General features: G+C 40.3%; 1 protein-coding gene across 2 annotated transcripts in view; it reads left to right on the top strand.

Annotated features, from left to right (window-relative positions):
- The window catches only part of ADCY9 (adenylate cyclase 9), a 92,043-nt gene that overhangs the window by 58,071 nt on the left and 17,215 nt on the right, over positions 1–16,757 (top strand). For both annotated transcript variants that reach the window (XR_012831511.1, XM_075719200.1), the window contains exons 4-6: positions 1,309–1,526; positions 6,255–6,357; positions 8,783–8,991. Coding sequence is in view for 1 of the 2 variants with exons in the window: in XM_075719200.1 (XP_075575315.1) it covers positions 1,309–1,526; positions 6,255–6,357; positions 8,783–8,991 (530 nt within the window). In the remaining variant the exon portion in view is untranslated. The remainder of the gene's footprint in view (positions 1–1,308; positions 1,527–6,254; positions 6,358–8,782; positions 8,992–16,757) is intronic.

The raw sequence follows: 16,757 nt of genomic DNA, 5'->3' as shown, positions 1-16,757 counted from the left end.
AGGTAACTACTAAATTTCTTACTCTGCTTCATCAGATGCTATCACTGGGCTGTGAACACCTGCAAGCTGCCAAAACAACTGTTGTGAATGGTAGAAGCAACTAGACTGGGAATCCTTTCATCTCCTGGCTTCCAAAACATGGCTCTAGGGGCTCACACCTCTGTCAGGGCAGCCTGCAGGGTGGGGATCCTGCGTCCCTCCCAGGCGGGAGGAAGGAGGAGCACAGCCCACCTTCCTCCTGCTTTTCCTGTAGCTCCAGGGAACCATTCCATCACACCTGGTTATGACTTTAGTTCTTGAGGTCTTGGCAGTCAGTGATAGGGAGCCAAGCCCGAGTGCTTTCTGACTCTTCCCTGCACAAGGTGACATCCTCCTGCTGTTCTGTTAGTCTGGTGTCTTCACTGGTTGTGTCTGCACCTTTAATTATACCTGCCTATATTCATGTGCCTCATTTGCTTTACAGGATTGATACACAAGGAGGTTGAATTAATTTTGTATGGGCAGCTGGAAACCAGATATTTCTTAATTTTAACTAAGTTGATTTTACAATCTAAGTAACATATTTCAGTGCATGGTTGGGGTGGTGATGATATTTATGGTATTTATGGTCACTGCGGTGGCATCCAAGAATAGTCTTCTGGAGGAGCTTGTCACTGCTGTGCTGACTGCTGTACAGGCAGAAATGAAGAAACTTCTGTCATGAGTGGGTTTCAGGATGAGGATAAATGATACATGATAAATGATAAGACATGGAGGGGGGAGGTGAGCATTCAAATATGCTAAGTTTGATATATGTTTGCATTTGAAAATGATCCTGACTAACTGCAGTTCATTTTCATTCTAACCATATTCGGTTGTCTAATTTTTTTTTAACTGCTTCAGTGCATAATTGGTCTAGGCCAAAGAAAATGTAAAAGAAGGAACTTCAGGTTCCATGAAAATAGAATCATTTTGGTTGAAAGTAATTTGTGTTTTGTAAAAAAGCTTTTTAGAAGAATCTTGACCTTAAGATGAGTGAATGAAATTTGGGCTTGTGGTTGGTCTTCATTATGTGTGTGAAAATGTACTTTTTTTTCTGCTCCTTGGAAACTTGGTACATAAAAAGCAAAAAGACGTCACCTAAATAGGCATGCACTTACAGAAGATGTGAATGACTCCAAAGCAGGCAGAGTTAGGTCTTTGACGTGATCTGGTAAAAGCTTAGTGTGTTGCGGGAAGAACTACTTTTAACTTGTGCTCTGTGAAATCTCTTGTCTACTTTCTCAACCACTAATATGCCCCTTGTATGTTTTGCTTTCTGTCATTCAGGCTCCAGGAGGACACAGTCCAAAGACTCAGAATGGGCTTTTGAGTCCTCCACAGGAAGAAAAGCTCAGTAATAGTCAAACCTCGCTTTATGAAATGTTGCAAGAGAAAGGAAGATGGGGTGGAGTGAGTCTGGATCAATCAGCTCTCCTTCCTTTGAGGTTCAAAAACATCAGAGAAAAGACAGATGCTCACTTTGTGGATGTGATCAAAGAAGACAGGTAAGGAAAGTCGAGCTGTACAATGTAAAATTGTATAAAGGAGAGAAGGCAGTAACAGGGGTCCTGTATCTTTTTGTGTGCTTTTTGTCCAATGTCAATAATTTATTGTTAGCATATAACATGGTATGTTTTCTGATCTTAGTCTACATTCTATTTAAACTACAGTAGGAACTTGATGTCAGAAACATGCTGCTCAGGAATATGTAAAGCCAGGTTTTTCATCATTTCCGTGGTGAACAGTCATTCTTCAGTCGACTTTTTGAAAAGAAAAAATACTCTTTCAATGACTTGTCATGAAGTTGAACTCTTATCGTTACATTCAGAAGTCCTCTTAATGCACATAGTGTATGCCCTCCTCTGCAATTAAAAGTGTAACATAAAATTTGAATCACAAAACTCACATTTTTGTATAGCAAAAGAACAACATCTGATAACATTGTGTGACTAACTAATGCCTAGAAATTGTACTGGGCTTGGAAGCAGAATTAATAGGAGTGAATTCATGGGCCTACTACGTACCTACTGTATTTTTTTAAAGTTGGATTCTCTGTCAAACAAAAAAACGTTACTGGTCAGAAGAAAGTATGTTCTCTAAAATTCATTGGTATGTGGTTTTGGGTTTGTTTTTTTTTAAACACCCAACCATATCTCCCTTATTAAGGCAGTGACTTGACTGGATCAACTAAACAGATAACTTGCATTTGTTATTATTTATGGCTATTCTTATTTTTGCTTCACTGCTTCCACTTAGATTAGGGGTATTTTATCTAAATATCCTTGAAACTGTATGCTCGTATAGACTCCAGGCTGCTTGGAACAGGGACACTGTCGTCTTAACTGAAAACATGACTAAAGCAGGGAGAACCGAGAGGGACAGCCACCAGTCCCTCTCCAGTCTCTTCTCTAGATTTTTTCACATTACTTTTCTCCTGTGGCCAACTTCAATTAAAATTTAGGTTCCTTTTTTTTTTTTCTCTCTATGTGTGTTCTGTCATTAGTGGCTGAGAATAGGTGTTTAGCTGGTATTTTCAAATATTAGAAGACAGAAGGATTGTCCAAATGTTGGCAGAAATCGGCAAGAACAAATTGGATTTTTGTTTAAAATGTAACTAGCATGCTGCAAATTTTAAGTTATAGAAGTAGCTTAATTTATGCCGTTGGTTTGCTGAAGATACCTAGCTTAAGCTCTTGTGTTCCTGGTGTTTTCCTCCTCTGCTTAGAAAATGGATACTTCTTTCTGATTTGGAAAAAGGAAAAAGTAGGACCGTGATTTCATATCAGTCAAAGCCTAGTGCTTTTTTTTTTGTCTCAATTAAATATTATCATTACCATATTAAGTGGGCCATTTCTTGTTGCCAGGGAAACTTCTCTGCTGAGTTCAGTTCATGTAAACATAACTTTCCAAAAATAATCTTCTGATTAATTAGGTCTATGCAAAATGTTTTAAGCCTACTGTTGTACATTAATCCTTTTTAACATTTCTCAATGTGAAGTCATATGTAATAAGTCATTTTAAAAACATTCTTGATCCCCATAATATATTGTTGGTCTCAACAAATCTACTATCTGTGAGGATGTTTGAATGGGAAATTTGAGTTTTCTCAGGGAGGGAGGTGAAGTCCAAACTTCCCCTTGGTCACCTTACGTGAAATCCCATTTGCAATAATAATACTGGAGTTTTGCTGCTTTGGTTTTATGTTACTGCAAACCCAGCAGCAGCAAAGTGTGAGCTTCCCCTAGCACTGGGCTCAGTGATTTCCATTGTGGTGCATGATACTGGTGTTCTGATCTGTGATATAAATTTGTATTAACAGAAAGTAGCTAACCCAGATATGGTGATAAGGTGCATAAATTAATCACACAGGTTTCCTGTACAGCTGGGAAGAGTTAAACATATCCTAGGGATGATTTAGGAGCCTGTACGCTGCATTAGGGAGCTGCCTAGCGCTAGCCTGGAGAAAATGCTGGACACTGGTGATATTTTTCATTTCCCAGCCTCTTTCTAGGGTTTAGGTGTGTGGCTGAGAGTTTCATGAGTGGCCATTGGTCTCTTTGCACGCCTTGGAGCTGATAGCACAGTTCCAGCTGTCTTTAAAAATAATGATGATAATAATAAAACCAGTGTTAGTGTGGCATGTTTGTATTATTGCATTATACAAGAATCCATTTCATAGAGGTTATCAGTTTGCATATTCATACAACTTGATTATATATATTTGGCAAACAGTGTATAGTTTGAGCTTTGAGTCTGGCTTTACTACAACCACTATAAAAATACCATGCTTTGTTCATTGTAATCTGCATGTTACTGTGTATTTTAAAAGAAAACTATAGTGTATGAGTACAAAATGTTTAAACTTAATTTCATTGGGGATACCCTCAAAGGATTTTTGCTTTTTAGATTTTTGTTACCAAGAAAAATTACATATTCATGAGGTTGTAAACATTTTAAAGTGCAAGAAACAAGTACTCCTGTGCTAATCAGGACAGTACTTAGAAATGATCTCTTTAGACTTAGAGAGCAGAGTCCCAGGGAAATATGAAGTTCCCCCCAGAAGCTAGGGTCTGTACAGCCCTTCATCCCCCCCTTGGGTCAGTTTCCTGTTTAAATACTTCTAAAATTTGTTTGTTGCTTTCATCTCCCACTTCCCAGTCTTGCTTGATTCAGGGAAAACAGAAATCGCTTGTGCTGGGGAGGCACAGCTCCTTCTGGGAAGCAGATTATGTACTTGACTGTGTTTAGTCAACTAAACTGGGATCTTCCTCTTTGAGACAGACGACTATTGACATGGAGCTGGACTGGCACGGTACGGCTGGCTGACATCAGAAATGCTGTCTTCGCCCTGGTTTCATCGTATTATACCTTCTGTTTGGTGCTGCACTGGCAAACTGGATTGTTCTTCCTACATCCTTAGACCATCACAGCTCCAGCACAACATCACCATGCTCTGTTAAGCTTCCCTGGAGGAAGAAAGTGAATTCAACAATATTTAAAAAAAAAAAAACCCAAAACAAAACAAAAAAAAAAAAACCTTGTAAAATTCATATTGTAAGATGTTCTTAGAAACATCTAAGAGAGGTGAGGGATGGAAGACAAGGAAGAATGAGGGAGAGAAGGGGGACTCAAGTGAATGTGTCCTGTCATTCCTTTGGAGTATCCTGATGTTTTTAATATATTGGCCAAGGCCAAAATATTTAAAGGTTATAAAGTATCTGCCATGTTCATGGTTGAAGTCTTTTGTCTTCTCAACCTTCAGTCTAGGAATATGTGTTCGGTTGGTCGCACATCTCAAGAAAAATTGCTTCCCACGTGCCATCTTGTGCTGGGGAGCTTGTACTTCCAAAAAACCTCTTTGCCAGGAGTCCAGAAAAACCCACCACCAACACAAAACAAAGACAAACAAAAAGGATTCAGGCACGGATGAGCTCTGTAGGACCTTTCAGTTCTTTTTCTGCTTGGAATTTGATCTCATGTGCATCTCTGTGGTTTTTGCTTGAGAGTTATCAACTGCAAAATAGTCCAATCTAATTGTTGTTTCAGTGCTGCAGTTTTTGAGGTAGGAATGGCACTTGGAAAGAAGCTGCCCCATTTCACATTCTACAGCAATTTTAAAAACAGTTCACTATAAATAACAAGTGTAACTATTTGCTTGAAAATGAAAAGAGGTTCATAGCAAGAGTATGTGTTCTGAAGTCTCAGGTGAGGACTGGAGAGAAAGAGAGGGTGACAGGCTATCTCAGCAATAAATGGCATAAGCAGGAGTGACCTTACTCTGTGACCACTGGGCACAAAGCGCTCAGTGCTCTGTAATTTGAGTCCTCTCAGCTCTTTGACACCTACTGGAGAAAGAAAAGCTTTGCAGATCAAGTGCCATAGATGATGTTAGAAACCTCTTTCATAAACCTCTTACAACTAATGTAAAACTCAAAAAATGTTGTATTTTTGCTGAGGGTGGGGAATAGAAACAATTTTTTAATGATTGAGGCCTCTTTTGTGTTTGGGTTTGGGTTTTTTTTATCTCCTCTGCACCTGGCACTGGAAGATAAGGTGAAGGAGCACATAAACACCCTGTGGTAGATGCTGCCTACTGGTTCGTTAGTCCTAGTGAGCTAGTTTTGTTATTTGTCAGTGCCTTTTTTGGTGATTCTGGTGATTTCAAATCTTTTGTTTCAGAAGTAAATTTAAGCAATCCGTCTTCTCAGGTTCCATTTCTTTGCAGCCCGGATCATTAAGGGAATGTTCCCAGTTGAGTTACTGAGTTATTTTAGTGTCTTTGAAATAATAAGAAAGTGATGCTTTCTAAAATGGACATTTTTTTTCTAACAATTTGTCACCTTTGTCATCCTTGGCTTGCTTTGAACGACAGAATTCCACCTAAGACACAAATATCCCGCAGCCATGCATCTCCTAAGGTTGTGCCTCTGTAGCAGCAATTAACCTTTACTATTTGCTGGCTTATATTACAATTATCTGTAGTCATCTGTGGTTATAGCTGTTAAGTTTCTGGAAGGACTTGTTAGTCTCTTCCTAAAAATATGAAAGCTTGCGCTCTCATTTTTTTTGTAAAGTACTTCTTCTGACTGAGCGAGTAATGTAGATAAGGGGGTACCTCGGTGACTGAGAGTAAAGAAAAGCAACAGCAACTTCAAAACAGAAACCACAGAACGGGGGGCTCTGAAGGAGTTACAGCTGAGTAAACTGATGTTGATACCATCTTTTCTCTTTAGCCTCATGAAAGACTACTTCTTTAAACCGCCTATTAACAAGCTGAGCCTGAACTTCTTGGATCAGGATTTGGAGATGGCCTACAGGACGAGCTATCAGCAAGAGGTGTGTTTCTCCTGGCATTAATTACTTTCTGTAATCTGTCTAAGCAACTGTCTGTCATTGTTTTTAGCACATTTCATTGCAGTTGATGACAAGGGTCATGAAACGTCGCATGTGATTTACTTCTTGGTATTACTGCCTCTGAAAACAGTCTCCTTTCAGTTTGCCTGTCTTGTGCCATCCCCTCCTTGTTCCTACTCCTCCCTGCTCCTTCTAATGGCTCTGGTGCTTATAGGCTTGCCTGCTGTGAGCCAGTTTATTTTACTAACCTCGCATAAAATACTCATCTTTTGGTTTTCTGTTTGGGGCTGTTTTCTGCTGTATTGAACCACCAGCTCACAGAGAGGTTGGCAAGTGCCAGAGCCAGTGCAAGATAAGCATCCAGCAGCAGAAAGGGGAATGAGCCCTTCCATTCCAATAGCGTTGAGCTATTAGTTTGGGTCAGCCATCTGGCAGAATTGCATCGTGATAAATGTAGGTGTTGGTTTCTTTTCTTCCTGGTATACCCTACATCTGAGGGCAGGTAGGATTTCTGCTTCTACTGCTTTTTGCTTTCTGTTCATGGGCTGCTCTGTTCTGGGCAGCGTTGTCACATTGGCCTTAGCAATAGTCCCTATTTGATTGTTTTCCAATGTTTACAAATGAGACCTAACTTATTTTTTTTCTTAACAAAGGGAAAGATAGTTGTGTTGCAGTTCAGCTTGTTCACTTTGTTCAGAAGCTCCATACTCATCTGGCAGCGCTGTATTCTAGTGATATCTCTCTGAATAAAGCTCATGTAGCAACAACAGGGAGAAACTTCCTGTGGGTTACAGCCTGTAAAATTTGCAAAACCTACACAAAAATAGTAAATCAAGTTCTTTCCAATGGAAAGATTGGAAAGAGAAGTGAAGCAGTGATAGTGAAGCAGTGACAGATTGACCTATTAATGTGGATATGTAGGAAAGTCATAGAAGGAGCAGGAATGTGGTCTGCGCATTTTGTTAGTGGCAAGCTATTAATTTGAAAAATATTACATAAACCTCCCTGGAAATGGGAATCTTCACTCTTTAATAGTAACTCTGCAGCATTGGGGCAAAAACCTGTTAAAGGCTTAATAATAGCATGGTACTGGGCCAAAACAACAACAATTAAAAAAAACCCTTCTCTTGGAGAGTGAAATGATTTGTCAGCACTGCTGGTTCTTTAATTGCCTTGCAGTAAAATGTTGCTGAAAGTAACTTCCAACACCACCTCTAATTACACAGTGCCAGCTGCATGCTTGGTTTGTGATCGTTCTCTGTAAGCAGCTCCACTTCCCAAGAGCTTGCTTAGCCTGTTCTTGTTTGGAAATCAAGGCACTACTTAACACTTGTTAGGGCATCCTTAACACTGTCACTTTAGGATACAGTGCTGCTTTCCTTAATTCAATTTATGTGACTTTCTCTGTGGACTGACAGGATTCTGCTACAGTTCAGATTAAAAGGTAGTTTTGGCACTGAAATGATGCTAGCTGAATTTATTAGGTTGCAGAGAGGTACAAATGAGGAACAAGTTTTTGTATTTCCCAGTATTGCTGAGTGCAGATAGTAGTCTGAGGAGCAAACGAAATTTCCAAATTAAACCAGAATACTCAAGCTGGGCTACTTCATGGCAATATTGATAACATACTTTTTGTTTTTCTTTGGAACTTGCTTTCTGTGGTCCCTTGGGCAGATATAAACACTCATAAGACTGGGCTCATCTGAGTAAGCCAGGATGTGGAGCTCATGATCTAGTTTTCAGCTGGACTGGCCAAAGTAGCACAAGCACAGCTGCACAAGCACTGGGGCCAGGACAAGATGGGATGGGAATGTGTGGTAAGGGGTTACAGAAGAACAGAACTTGGTGTCCTGGGCTCTGATCAATTCAGATTACATAGCGTCCCAATTGCTGCTTTTAATCTGGTCTGAAAGGGAGATGTGAACTCTGCCGCAGGCAAGTAACTGTTTCTGTAGAGTGGCATTTGGAGGGTTTTCTTAAAGAACCATTGGAGCTAAAAGGTTTATTGTAAAATCTATTATTATTTTACATGAAAATCCTTGAAGAAAACTTCTTAGAGCTTTATCTGCTAGTAATTACGTTTTTTATGTTTCTTTGCATAGAATAGGCAATTTTCATATGGTTTATTTCTGTATCATAATGTTCTGTAAAAATCACCCCAGACCCAGAGGCTCTGCTGCCACTGCTTTTTTCAACACAGACTTAGTCTCAGGGAACTGTGATAGCCATTGAACTGCCTCTTCAGTTTCGTGTTGCAAAACAGTACTTGGGTTTGATTAATGGAGTGGCAAAAAGTTCTGTATTCCTTTATTTGTTTTTGTGAGCTGCTGTTCATGGTACAGTTGAATTCAGTAAAATAGCATTTATTCATTTGCATTCCTTCCCTCAATCCCTGTATTCCACACAGGTTGTAAAGAATGCTCCAGTGAAGACATTTGCCAGTGCTACCTTCAGCTCGCTCCTGGACGTGTTCCTCTCCACCACAGTCTTCCTCATACTCTCTATCACGTGTTTCCTGAAACATGGGATGGTCGCATCCCCTCCACCGCCTGCAGCAGTTGTGGTGTTCGTCATCGCCATCCTGCTAGAGGTGCTGTCCCTTGTCATCTCAATCAGGTAAATAAAGCGTAAGAAAGTCTTGAAATAGCAGTGAGAACTGAAATGGTGGCTGGCTTGGGAACATTTTGTTTGACAGCATCCCAGGAACTCACTTGGATGGTCTGTAATATTTGGAGACCAGTGTTAGTGAAGCCAAGCAGGCTTGCCGGCAGATCTTGTACAAAGAGAGGTCTAGCTACAGAAACTGGAGGAGAGAAAGGTGACTCTGATAGAGGCCACTTAAGGAAACAGAATCTGCATGCCATGCCTGCCCCTTCTTGTTGTTCCTTGGAGTGCCACACGCAACTGGATATATTTTCCCTTCACAGGGCCATCAGAGTGAGGGAATTCAAACAGAAAACTTCTATCTGTCTTTCAAAAAAAAAAGAATCCCTGCCTTTAAATTCCTAGATAAATATATGCCATTCTGGTGTTAAAACTGGAGGAATTTATCAGAAATGCAAAGAACAGTCCTTTCCTCAAAAAAAAAAAAAAAAAAAAAAAAAAAAAAAAAAAAAAAAAAAAAAAAAAAAAAGGCAAAAGTCACATTGCATCTCTACAGTTTTCTTAACGATCTCTATTTCAAGTCTCATGCATGGGTTTAATATTCAAATAGTTTGTGTTGTCTCTGTTTGACACATAACTGGAGTTCAGCATTTCCCCCCCCCGAGTCCTGGGCTGTGTAACAGTCAGCTGTTGCTCGAGAAGGGAAGGGGCACTAGTTTGTCTCTGCAGAAAGGGCGGCTTCGCAGGACTGTGCCTGGCAGTGCCATCCCCCACACTGCCTCTTCACAGCCCACTGCAAAGAATCCCCAGTCCCTGAGTTCTTGAATGTGTCCCTGCAGCTCAACCTCTCCTGTGCCTTTGGAGGCGAGGCTTGGCTGCAGATACCTGGTACTTAACAAGGACTCCTCATTCCTGATTTGTACCCAGTCACCCGGAGGATGTGTGTTCTGTACTTCTAGGACACTTGCAGGCCTTATCCTGGCATTTGTAACTAGTTGGCGAGCGGTTACTGTGCGGTTCCTGTGTAACATGGGGTTCCCCCCAGGCACACTGGAGTTACTAACACATTCACGTGTAACAGAAGACTGCAGTTGTACATGCATTCAGTAAAGCTCATGCTCTCCTGGGTGTGTTGTCTGATTTATACAGATACCACGTGTAACCTGTTATTAACCCAGATGATAGACCCAATAATAAGCTGTTTCTTTGTACTTGTGAGAGCAAGTTTATTCTGCCCTCCTCATTCCCCGTTTTCACTGCACTTCCTTCTGACACAAGAGCACATTATAAGGGTGGTGTGTGGAAATGTGTGTCCTCACTTGTAGTTTTGCAAATCTGTTAGGTATGTCTAAGTTACAATGCTTTTGTAATTACAATTTAGAAGCAATTCTGCTGTTGTTTCAAAATAAACGAGATTGCAATTTACACTCTTATTTTGACTTTTCAGGGTCAAGGTAAAAAATACTAAATTAGTACTTTAGTCACTGAAGCAAGCTTGTAACTCAATGTGCATATAAATGTATGCAAGCATATTTACACAAAAGCTGGCATTTAGGAGTAGAGAGATGTAATTTATGAACAGTGGAAATGCTTTTAAGGATAGTATTTCTTAGCAGGTGTATTTGATTGTTGCAATTTGACTGGTATTGTAGTTCTCGAGTTTTCAGAAAATCTAGAAATTCAGAAAGTGTTAAGACCTGTACTGGGAGATGGTTGAACTGGTAGGACTGTCATTCCAGTGCATCCTAAACTGGATTAGCTGTTGCTCTGTCCTCCCTCTTGCACCAGAAATGCATTTTCCCTTTTGCAGAACAGTTTCTGTACTCTCTCTTGGGTTGGGGGGGAAGGTTTTTTTGTCAGTTTAATGTGCTTGGGCAGCTCTTTCATCACACCAGGCAGGAGAGTAGGAAGGCAGCAGTGAGCAGGTAGTCTGGGTTTGGTGGCCATGGCATTGTATCCTTGAATTTGTTCAGCTCTGAACAATTCAACCACCACTTTGCAGAAGAGCTGGTTTCTGCTATGCAGATATGTTTGGAGAAAATTTGTGTTCATTCACCTTGCAGGTACCTTATCCAAATACCCCATTTTAGTATTTTTAAATTCATTATTGTTCCCACTTGTTTTTCCAGTGCTACATTGTGTTTGCCTTTTCTTACTTTGTACATTTATAAAAAAATACTGCTATAATCTTAGAAATTTTTTTATGTAGGTACATAGGGTTTTATTTCAGTCCTGTTCTATAATTGGTGGTTTATGGGTTTCTTAAGGAGAAGGCAAACTCTTGTTTTCAATATGCTATCTATATAGTCAAGAATTTGCAAAGTGGTTTTGTCTTTCTGAGCCGTGTACGGCTGTACAGAGGTTTAGCTTCATTGCAGCACTATATTGAGAGCCATGCTCTCTGGTAGTGAGCCTGGGCCATTACCAAAGTGAGCTTAAGTGGCTTTATAATGTTTTCTTAACACTATTTGGTTTTGCCAGTGACATTTCTAATATTTTCATGAGACTATGTTGACTTAAAGCCCAAATTTTACTAAGCTGGCTTGTATGCCTCATTTAAAGTCAGTGAGATTTAAAAAGCAAGTGTTTCAGGATGACTTCTAAGTCTTAAAGTATATATTTTTTTAATATTAATCATTCTTTTGTGCTTAATTCTGATTTGAAAAACAGGTTGAGAAACATGTCATATTGTGGAGAACACCTGTAGCCAGCCATCAAAACTCACATAGTCCCACCTGGTGTAATAAATAACAGATTTTCAATAAACACCGTACTGCCAGCATGCAGGACTGTCTTTTATCCTAATGGGCACTAACAGGAGGTTTGGGCATGCAGGGAATATTGCAGTTCCTGCACAGCTACTACAGGTGTAGATGATCAGTGGTTGCGAGCACTTCCTGCATTCGTTGGAGTCAAGATGACCATGAATCTCAAGACCCCACAAAATTCTTATGGTTAGTTTGGGAAACAGGAATCACTGGATGGGATAAGTGATTGCTGCCTTTCCCTGCCCTCCGTCAAACTGGCAGTGGAGGAATAGGGACATAGGAATCAAGTCTCCAGGTATCCCTTGCTACTGGAGCCCCTGTCATGCAAGTGAGAGATGTGTTGCTCCTTTCTTTTGGTGGAAGTGTCTACAAATCACTCTGTATTTACTCCACACTTACAAGCAATTGATTTTCAGGAACTTGCTACCATGGGCTCACATTTGTCATCTTTCCTCTACTAATGAGGTATAATTTTATTTGGCTTACCTATGATCATTGCATCTAAGGTAACACTTCAGTAAATCTCTTAAAGTACAAAACAGGACCATCTCAGGTCTGAGTAGATCTTACCCAGGGTACCTTCTAGAAAATAGCCTCATACTATACATCAAAAAAGAGCAGTCTTTGTAGATGAAAATCTCAGAAGCTTTGTGATAGGTTTTCAGTTTTAAATGTAATGGCAATGGTGTATTTGGGGGGGACGTTTGTAGGAAAAGGTATCTGGTTTGACTTGGAGGTATTTTTTTGTTTTGAATTTATAATATGTATTTACTTTATAGTAAATACATAAAATACGCTTTTTGGCCACTTTGGTTTCCACAGCCTGAGGCACACGCTTCTGTACAGTTCCCTTGAGCAGAAAGAAGAAAATCATCTTTTTCCTCTTCAAATCCTCTTCAAAGTGAGGACTGCTCACTCTGACCACTTGTTATGCGCAGAAACGTATGTGCAGACCTTCCTGTGCAGAAATGTCATCCCAAATGACAATCACAGAATACCACCGAGATATCTTAAGGGAGGAGATTGGACTACAATGCTGGGCACAATCCCAGAATTTCAGGAAAAGGGATTATTTTGGGACCAGAAAATTCTTGCCTAAGTTTCTCATTGTATTTGCATTATCGTGATGCAAACCACCCTGCCTTTAAATCAGTCTAACTTTTAATTGAATCCAGGATGCAGCCTAGGAAGTACTCGCTACAGCTACAACTCTTGTGGCTAAGACCTTTAGTCCAGCTGCAGGAGTAGGATAGGAGAGCACTATTGCTGCCTGTACAATGAGAAATGAGTTAAAACTTTTAAGTTCTAGAAGAGCAGAAGTCCTCATGGAGCAAGGCTTACAAGGGAGAAGGATGTTTTGATTCCTCTGAAGTGTCTGATGATAAATTATAGGAGTATCTATAGATGAGGATCCCACTGTTATCACAAGTGCCACTCTAAAATTAATTGTGTAAAGCTGCACACAAAAAATGGTGCTTCATTTGTAAGCATGTGGAAGATGTCATCTGTTCTGTATAAATGTAGTACAAAGAATGTCCTTCTGCCCACTTGAAATGTGACTACTTTGACTTTCATGAGTTCAGTTGAAGTGTAAGAGGTCGTAAAGTTCTGCTATTTCATAAAATACCTTGGGCAATGTCATTGAACATACAACAGTGTGTGAGATTTCACTTGGGATTCTTAGGAGTGCTTCTGCAGGAATATAGGTAAAAGACATCTGCCTGCTATTTTAGCTATAAATACAGGATTTTTGTTGACTAGGTACTTTTGACATCTAGTCCTTGTTCTCGAGTAAAACTTGTTATAAATAAGTTTGTTTACAAAAAATGTGTCGCTTTGATAGCATCCTTCAGTGAAGACTTCTGAGTGAAGAGATGAGGCCAGAACACTGGATATTTCAGCGCTGTTCAAAAGAGTGAGAGGTGGAAGCACTTGATAAGTTGCTTCGTGAATTCAGAAGTACCTTTCTAGAGGGGGAAAAAAAAATATTTTCCAGGTAAAGAAAGCAAGCAAGTACAATCAAAACAGTGGAATGGGAAACTCCTGTTGTCCGACGAAACAAAACTGCCCTTTGCCTGGTACTTCCCCTTCCTTGCTGAAGTAACACCCACGGGCTGTCCACACCTGAGACCCTGTGGCCAACCAGCTGGATCTCCTTGAATTCCTCATGACCAGGAACCAAAACTGTTTTCTGCAACTAGAGCTTAATGAACCGGTTCTGTTAACAACATGACTGATACAGAATATTGATGCAAGGGAAAACAATGTATTCTGTTTGCCTTTATTTATTTCTAACATCTGTGACTTTGGTATTTAATATCCCACCAAATTGCTGCTATGCCAAAAGCTTTTGATTTGGTCTATGGGAATTGATTTTAAACTGCCAGTAAATGCAGAAATGATGGTAACATTCTCCATTCCCCATTAATCATTTATGTCAAAGTTACTAATTTGAAATCACATCTTGGATGCTTTAGCATTTAAGGCCTGTTGAGCTACCCACTGACACTGCATTATTTACTGATACTGCCCTGTAGCTGTTAAATCTGTCTGCAGCTTTCATTGCTGTCTGGATTTAATACACTTCTTGCGATGGGAGGGTTGTGCTGTATTCACAGACTTTCACTGTTTTGTGAAGGATGGGATTTCAATAGTTTTAATTCCAGAGTGCAGAGCATTGCAATAAATACCGGACGGGGGGGGGGGGGGCGGAAATCAGTGCAAGAAGGTAAACATTATCACGAGAAATGTGGTGGTGTCCTGGAATTTGCGCTAGCTTTTTTGAAACATGCAGCTGCCTAAATAAAGAAGTGTCCTCATCACAGGATTAACTGATCGGGTTTGCTGATGGATTTGTTGCTATAGTTCCCACAAGAATTTGTCCTGGCATGGAGGCTTGGCAAAAAAAAATTAAAAAAGCTTTCTGCACCATGGAGTCCCTGTTGTGTGGGTTGGGGTGAGAGACATGAGCTGCACTGGGTATCTGCCATGCTTTGCGTGCCACAGAGCTGGTTTCTGTGCCAGCCTACATGGGAGTGACAGGGAAGATCATGCAGAGCGTGGGCAGAGGTGTCGCTGATTTGCCTTCGGAGAGACTGGCTTCTCCTGGCTCTCCACCCAGCTGCCGTGGGGGAGCCCAGGGGGTGCTCTGCGTTGGAGCCCGATTCGGTTTCCTTTCTCACAGTTCAGCCTTGTAAATGTTAATCCTAATTCGTAGGCTTTGGGAGAATCGAACTTTATTTTTAGAGGCATGAACTTGGGTGGCATTTTCAGAAGTACTCGATATTGGGCTAACTTGGCTGCCACTGAAGACGGGGATAGTTCTGTCATTGATGTTAGAGGCAACTGAGTTAGGACAGTATATAACACTTCAGAAAACCCACTTCTTGCTCTATAGTGCTTTTTTTAAAACAACTATTTTGCTTTGTATACAATTTTTTAATTTCTGTGCTTTGTTGGAAATTCTTTTTTATGATGGAATATTACTGTAATTTTTGGTGTAAATGGAAGTCCATTAAACTAGGAACTAACAAATCTGTGAGCACCCTCTCGTGGGGTCCTGATGTATTACAGCGTCTTCCATCCTGTTACCCCAACTTGCTCTTTTTCTATGCATTTAAGTATAATTTCCAGATTTTAATATATTAAATTAGAGAAGAGCTCTTGAAGCTTCAAAAAAATGTTTGAGGTTGCAAAATTCACAGGAGTCTAGACCAGAGAATTAAAATATCATTCATAAACAATACATATTTAAAGGTGTGGAATAAGTGTCAAATTCACATAAAGAACTTTATATTTATCCTGTTTTGTATCAGGCTTTTATCCAGCATAATACCTTGTATTTTAGACAACAGTGTTAAAAAAACAGTGCATAGCTTTTCTCCTTTAAAAGATATAGGTAATAAGGAATAATTTGTATAACTTTGGAGATTGTGAATTTTGTATTTAGTGTGTGTGGTTTGTTTTTCTTTTTTTCTTTTTTTTAGCTGTGAGCATCTCTGTTAAAAAAAATAGGAATTATTTGCTGTTTGGGCTCTGCTGTAGTCCACTGTTACAATAGCAGAATTACCTGCCCAGACGGATTCTGATAATCACATACATCCACGGTGAAATGGCTTTGAATGAATCTAACTGTACTACGTTACCTTTTTACACCTTCATAAAAATAATTAGAAACTTGAACAGCAGTCACAATTTTTCTAGAGTGACTAATGTTTTTGAGCTTTAAGAAGCAAGTTATCCCGAGGATTTGTTTCTGTAGATAAACAACAATTTTCTGTGCAGTGTCCTCAAGCATTAAGCATCCTTTTACCTTTCCTTACCCATTTTAACAATTAGAAATGCTCTCATTTAAGAAGTATCTCCATTGAGCTGCTCTCCAGAGCTCTTCCAGTTGGCTCCTTCAACACTTCACAGGTTTGGGCCGTCGTTTTATCAGCAGCTTGAGGCAAGAACCGTTCCTTCCCGCATGCCTTGTGCAGAGCCAACTGGGTTGCTATGATAGATACCAACAGGCGAGCGGAGGAGCGTGTCAGCTGCCAGCTGGCCTCCACGGTGCTCATCGCAACTGCTTCTCAGGCTCTGCTGCCTGCTGAGGGTGCCAGCTCTCAGCCCACACTCTTCTTCCCCTTCCCTAATGAGCGGGAACGGAGTCTAACTGCAGACGGGAACTTGTGTCGGGGTGGTTGTAACTGGGAGAACTGGTTTCAATTGCAGTATAATGTTAAGATGGCATGGATTTACACGGTCTCTGGGTGACTGATCTGTTAGCAGGGTATACAGCCCTGCTTTTCAAACGTTCTGGTGTTATTTTAGGTAATTTTTTAAACTTGTAAAAGCTTCCCCTCTCCCCACCTGCTTTAAGGCTAAATATTTATGAATGGAGAGAAATCTTTCCTATGCTTACCTTCCAAGTAAGTGAAATTTGGGTTTCAGTTTGTTTTCTCAAAGCCCGCTGTCCCACTTGCTCTTGCTCCCTTTGCTGACATGTCTTGCCGGAGCAAACAGCTA

This window comes from Pelecanus crispus, chromosome 11 (genome assembly GCF_030463565.1).
Source record: "Pelecanus crispus isolate bPelCri1 chromosome 11, bPelCri1.pri, whole genome shotgun sequence".
NCBI lineage: Eukaryota > Metazoa > Chordata > Aves > Pelecaniformes > Pelecanidae > Pelecanus > Pelecanus crispus.
Note: the sequence above shows the minus strand (reverse complement) of the source record. Positions and strands in the feature narration are given on the sequence as shown.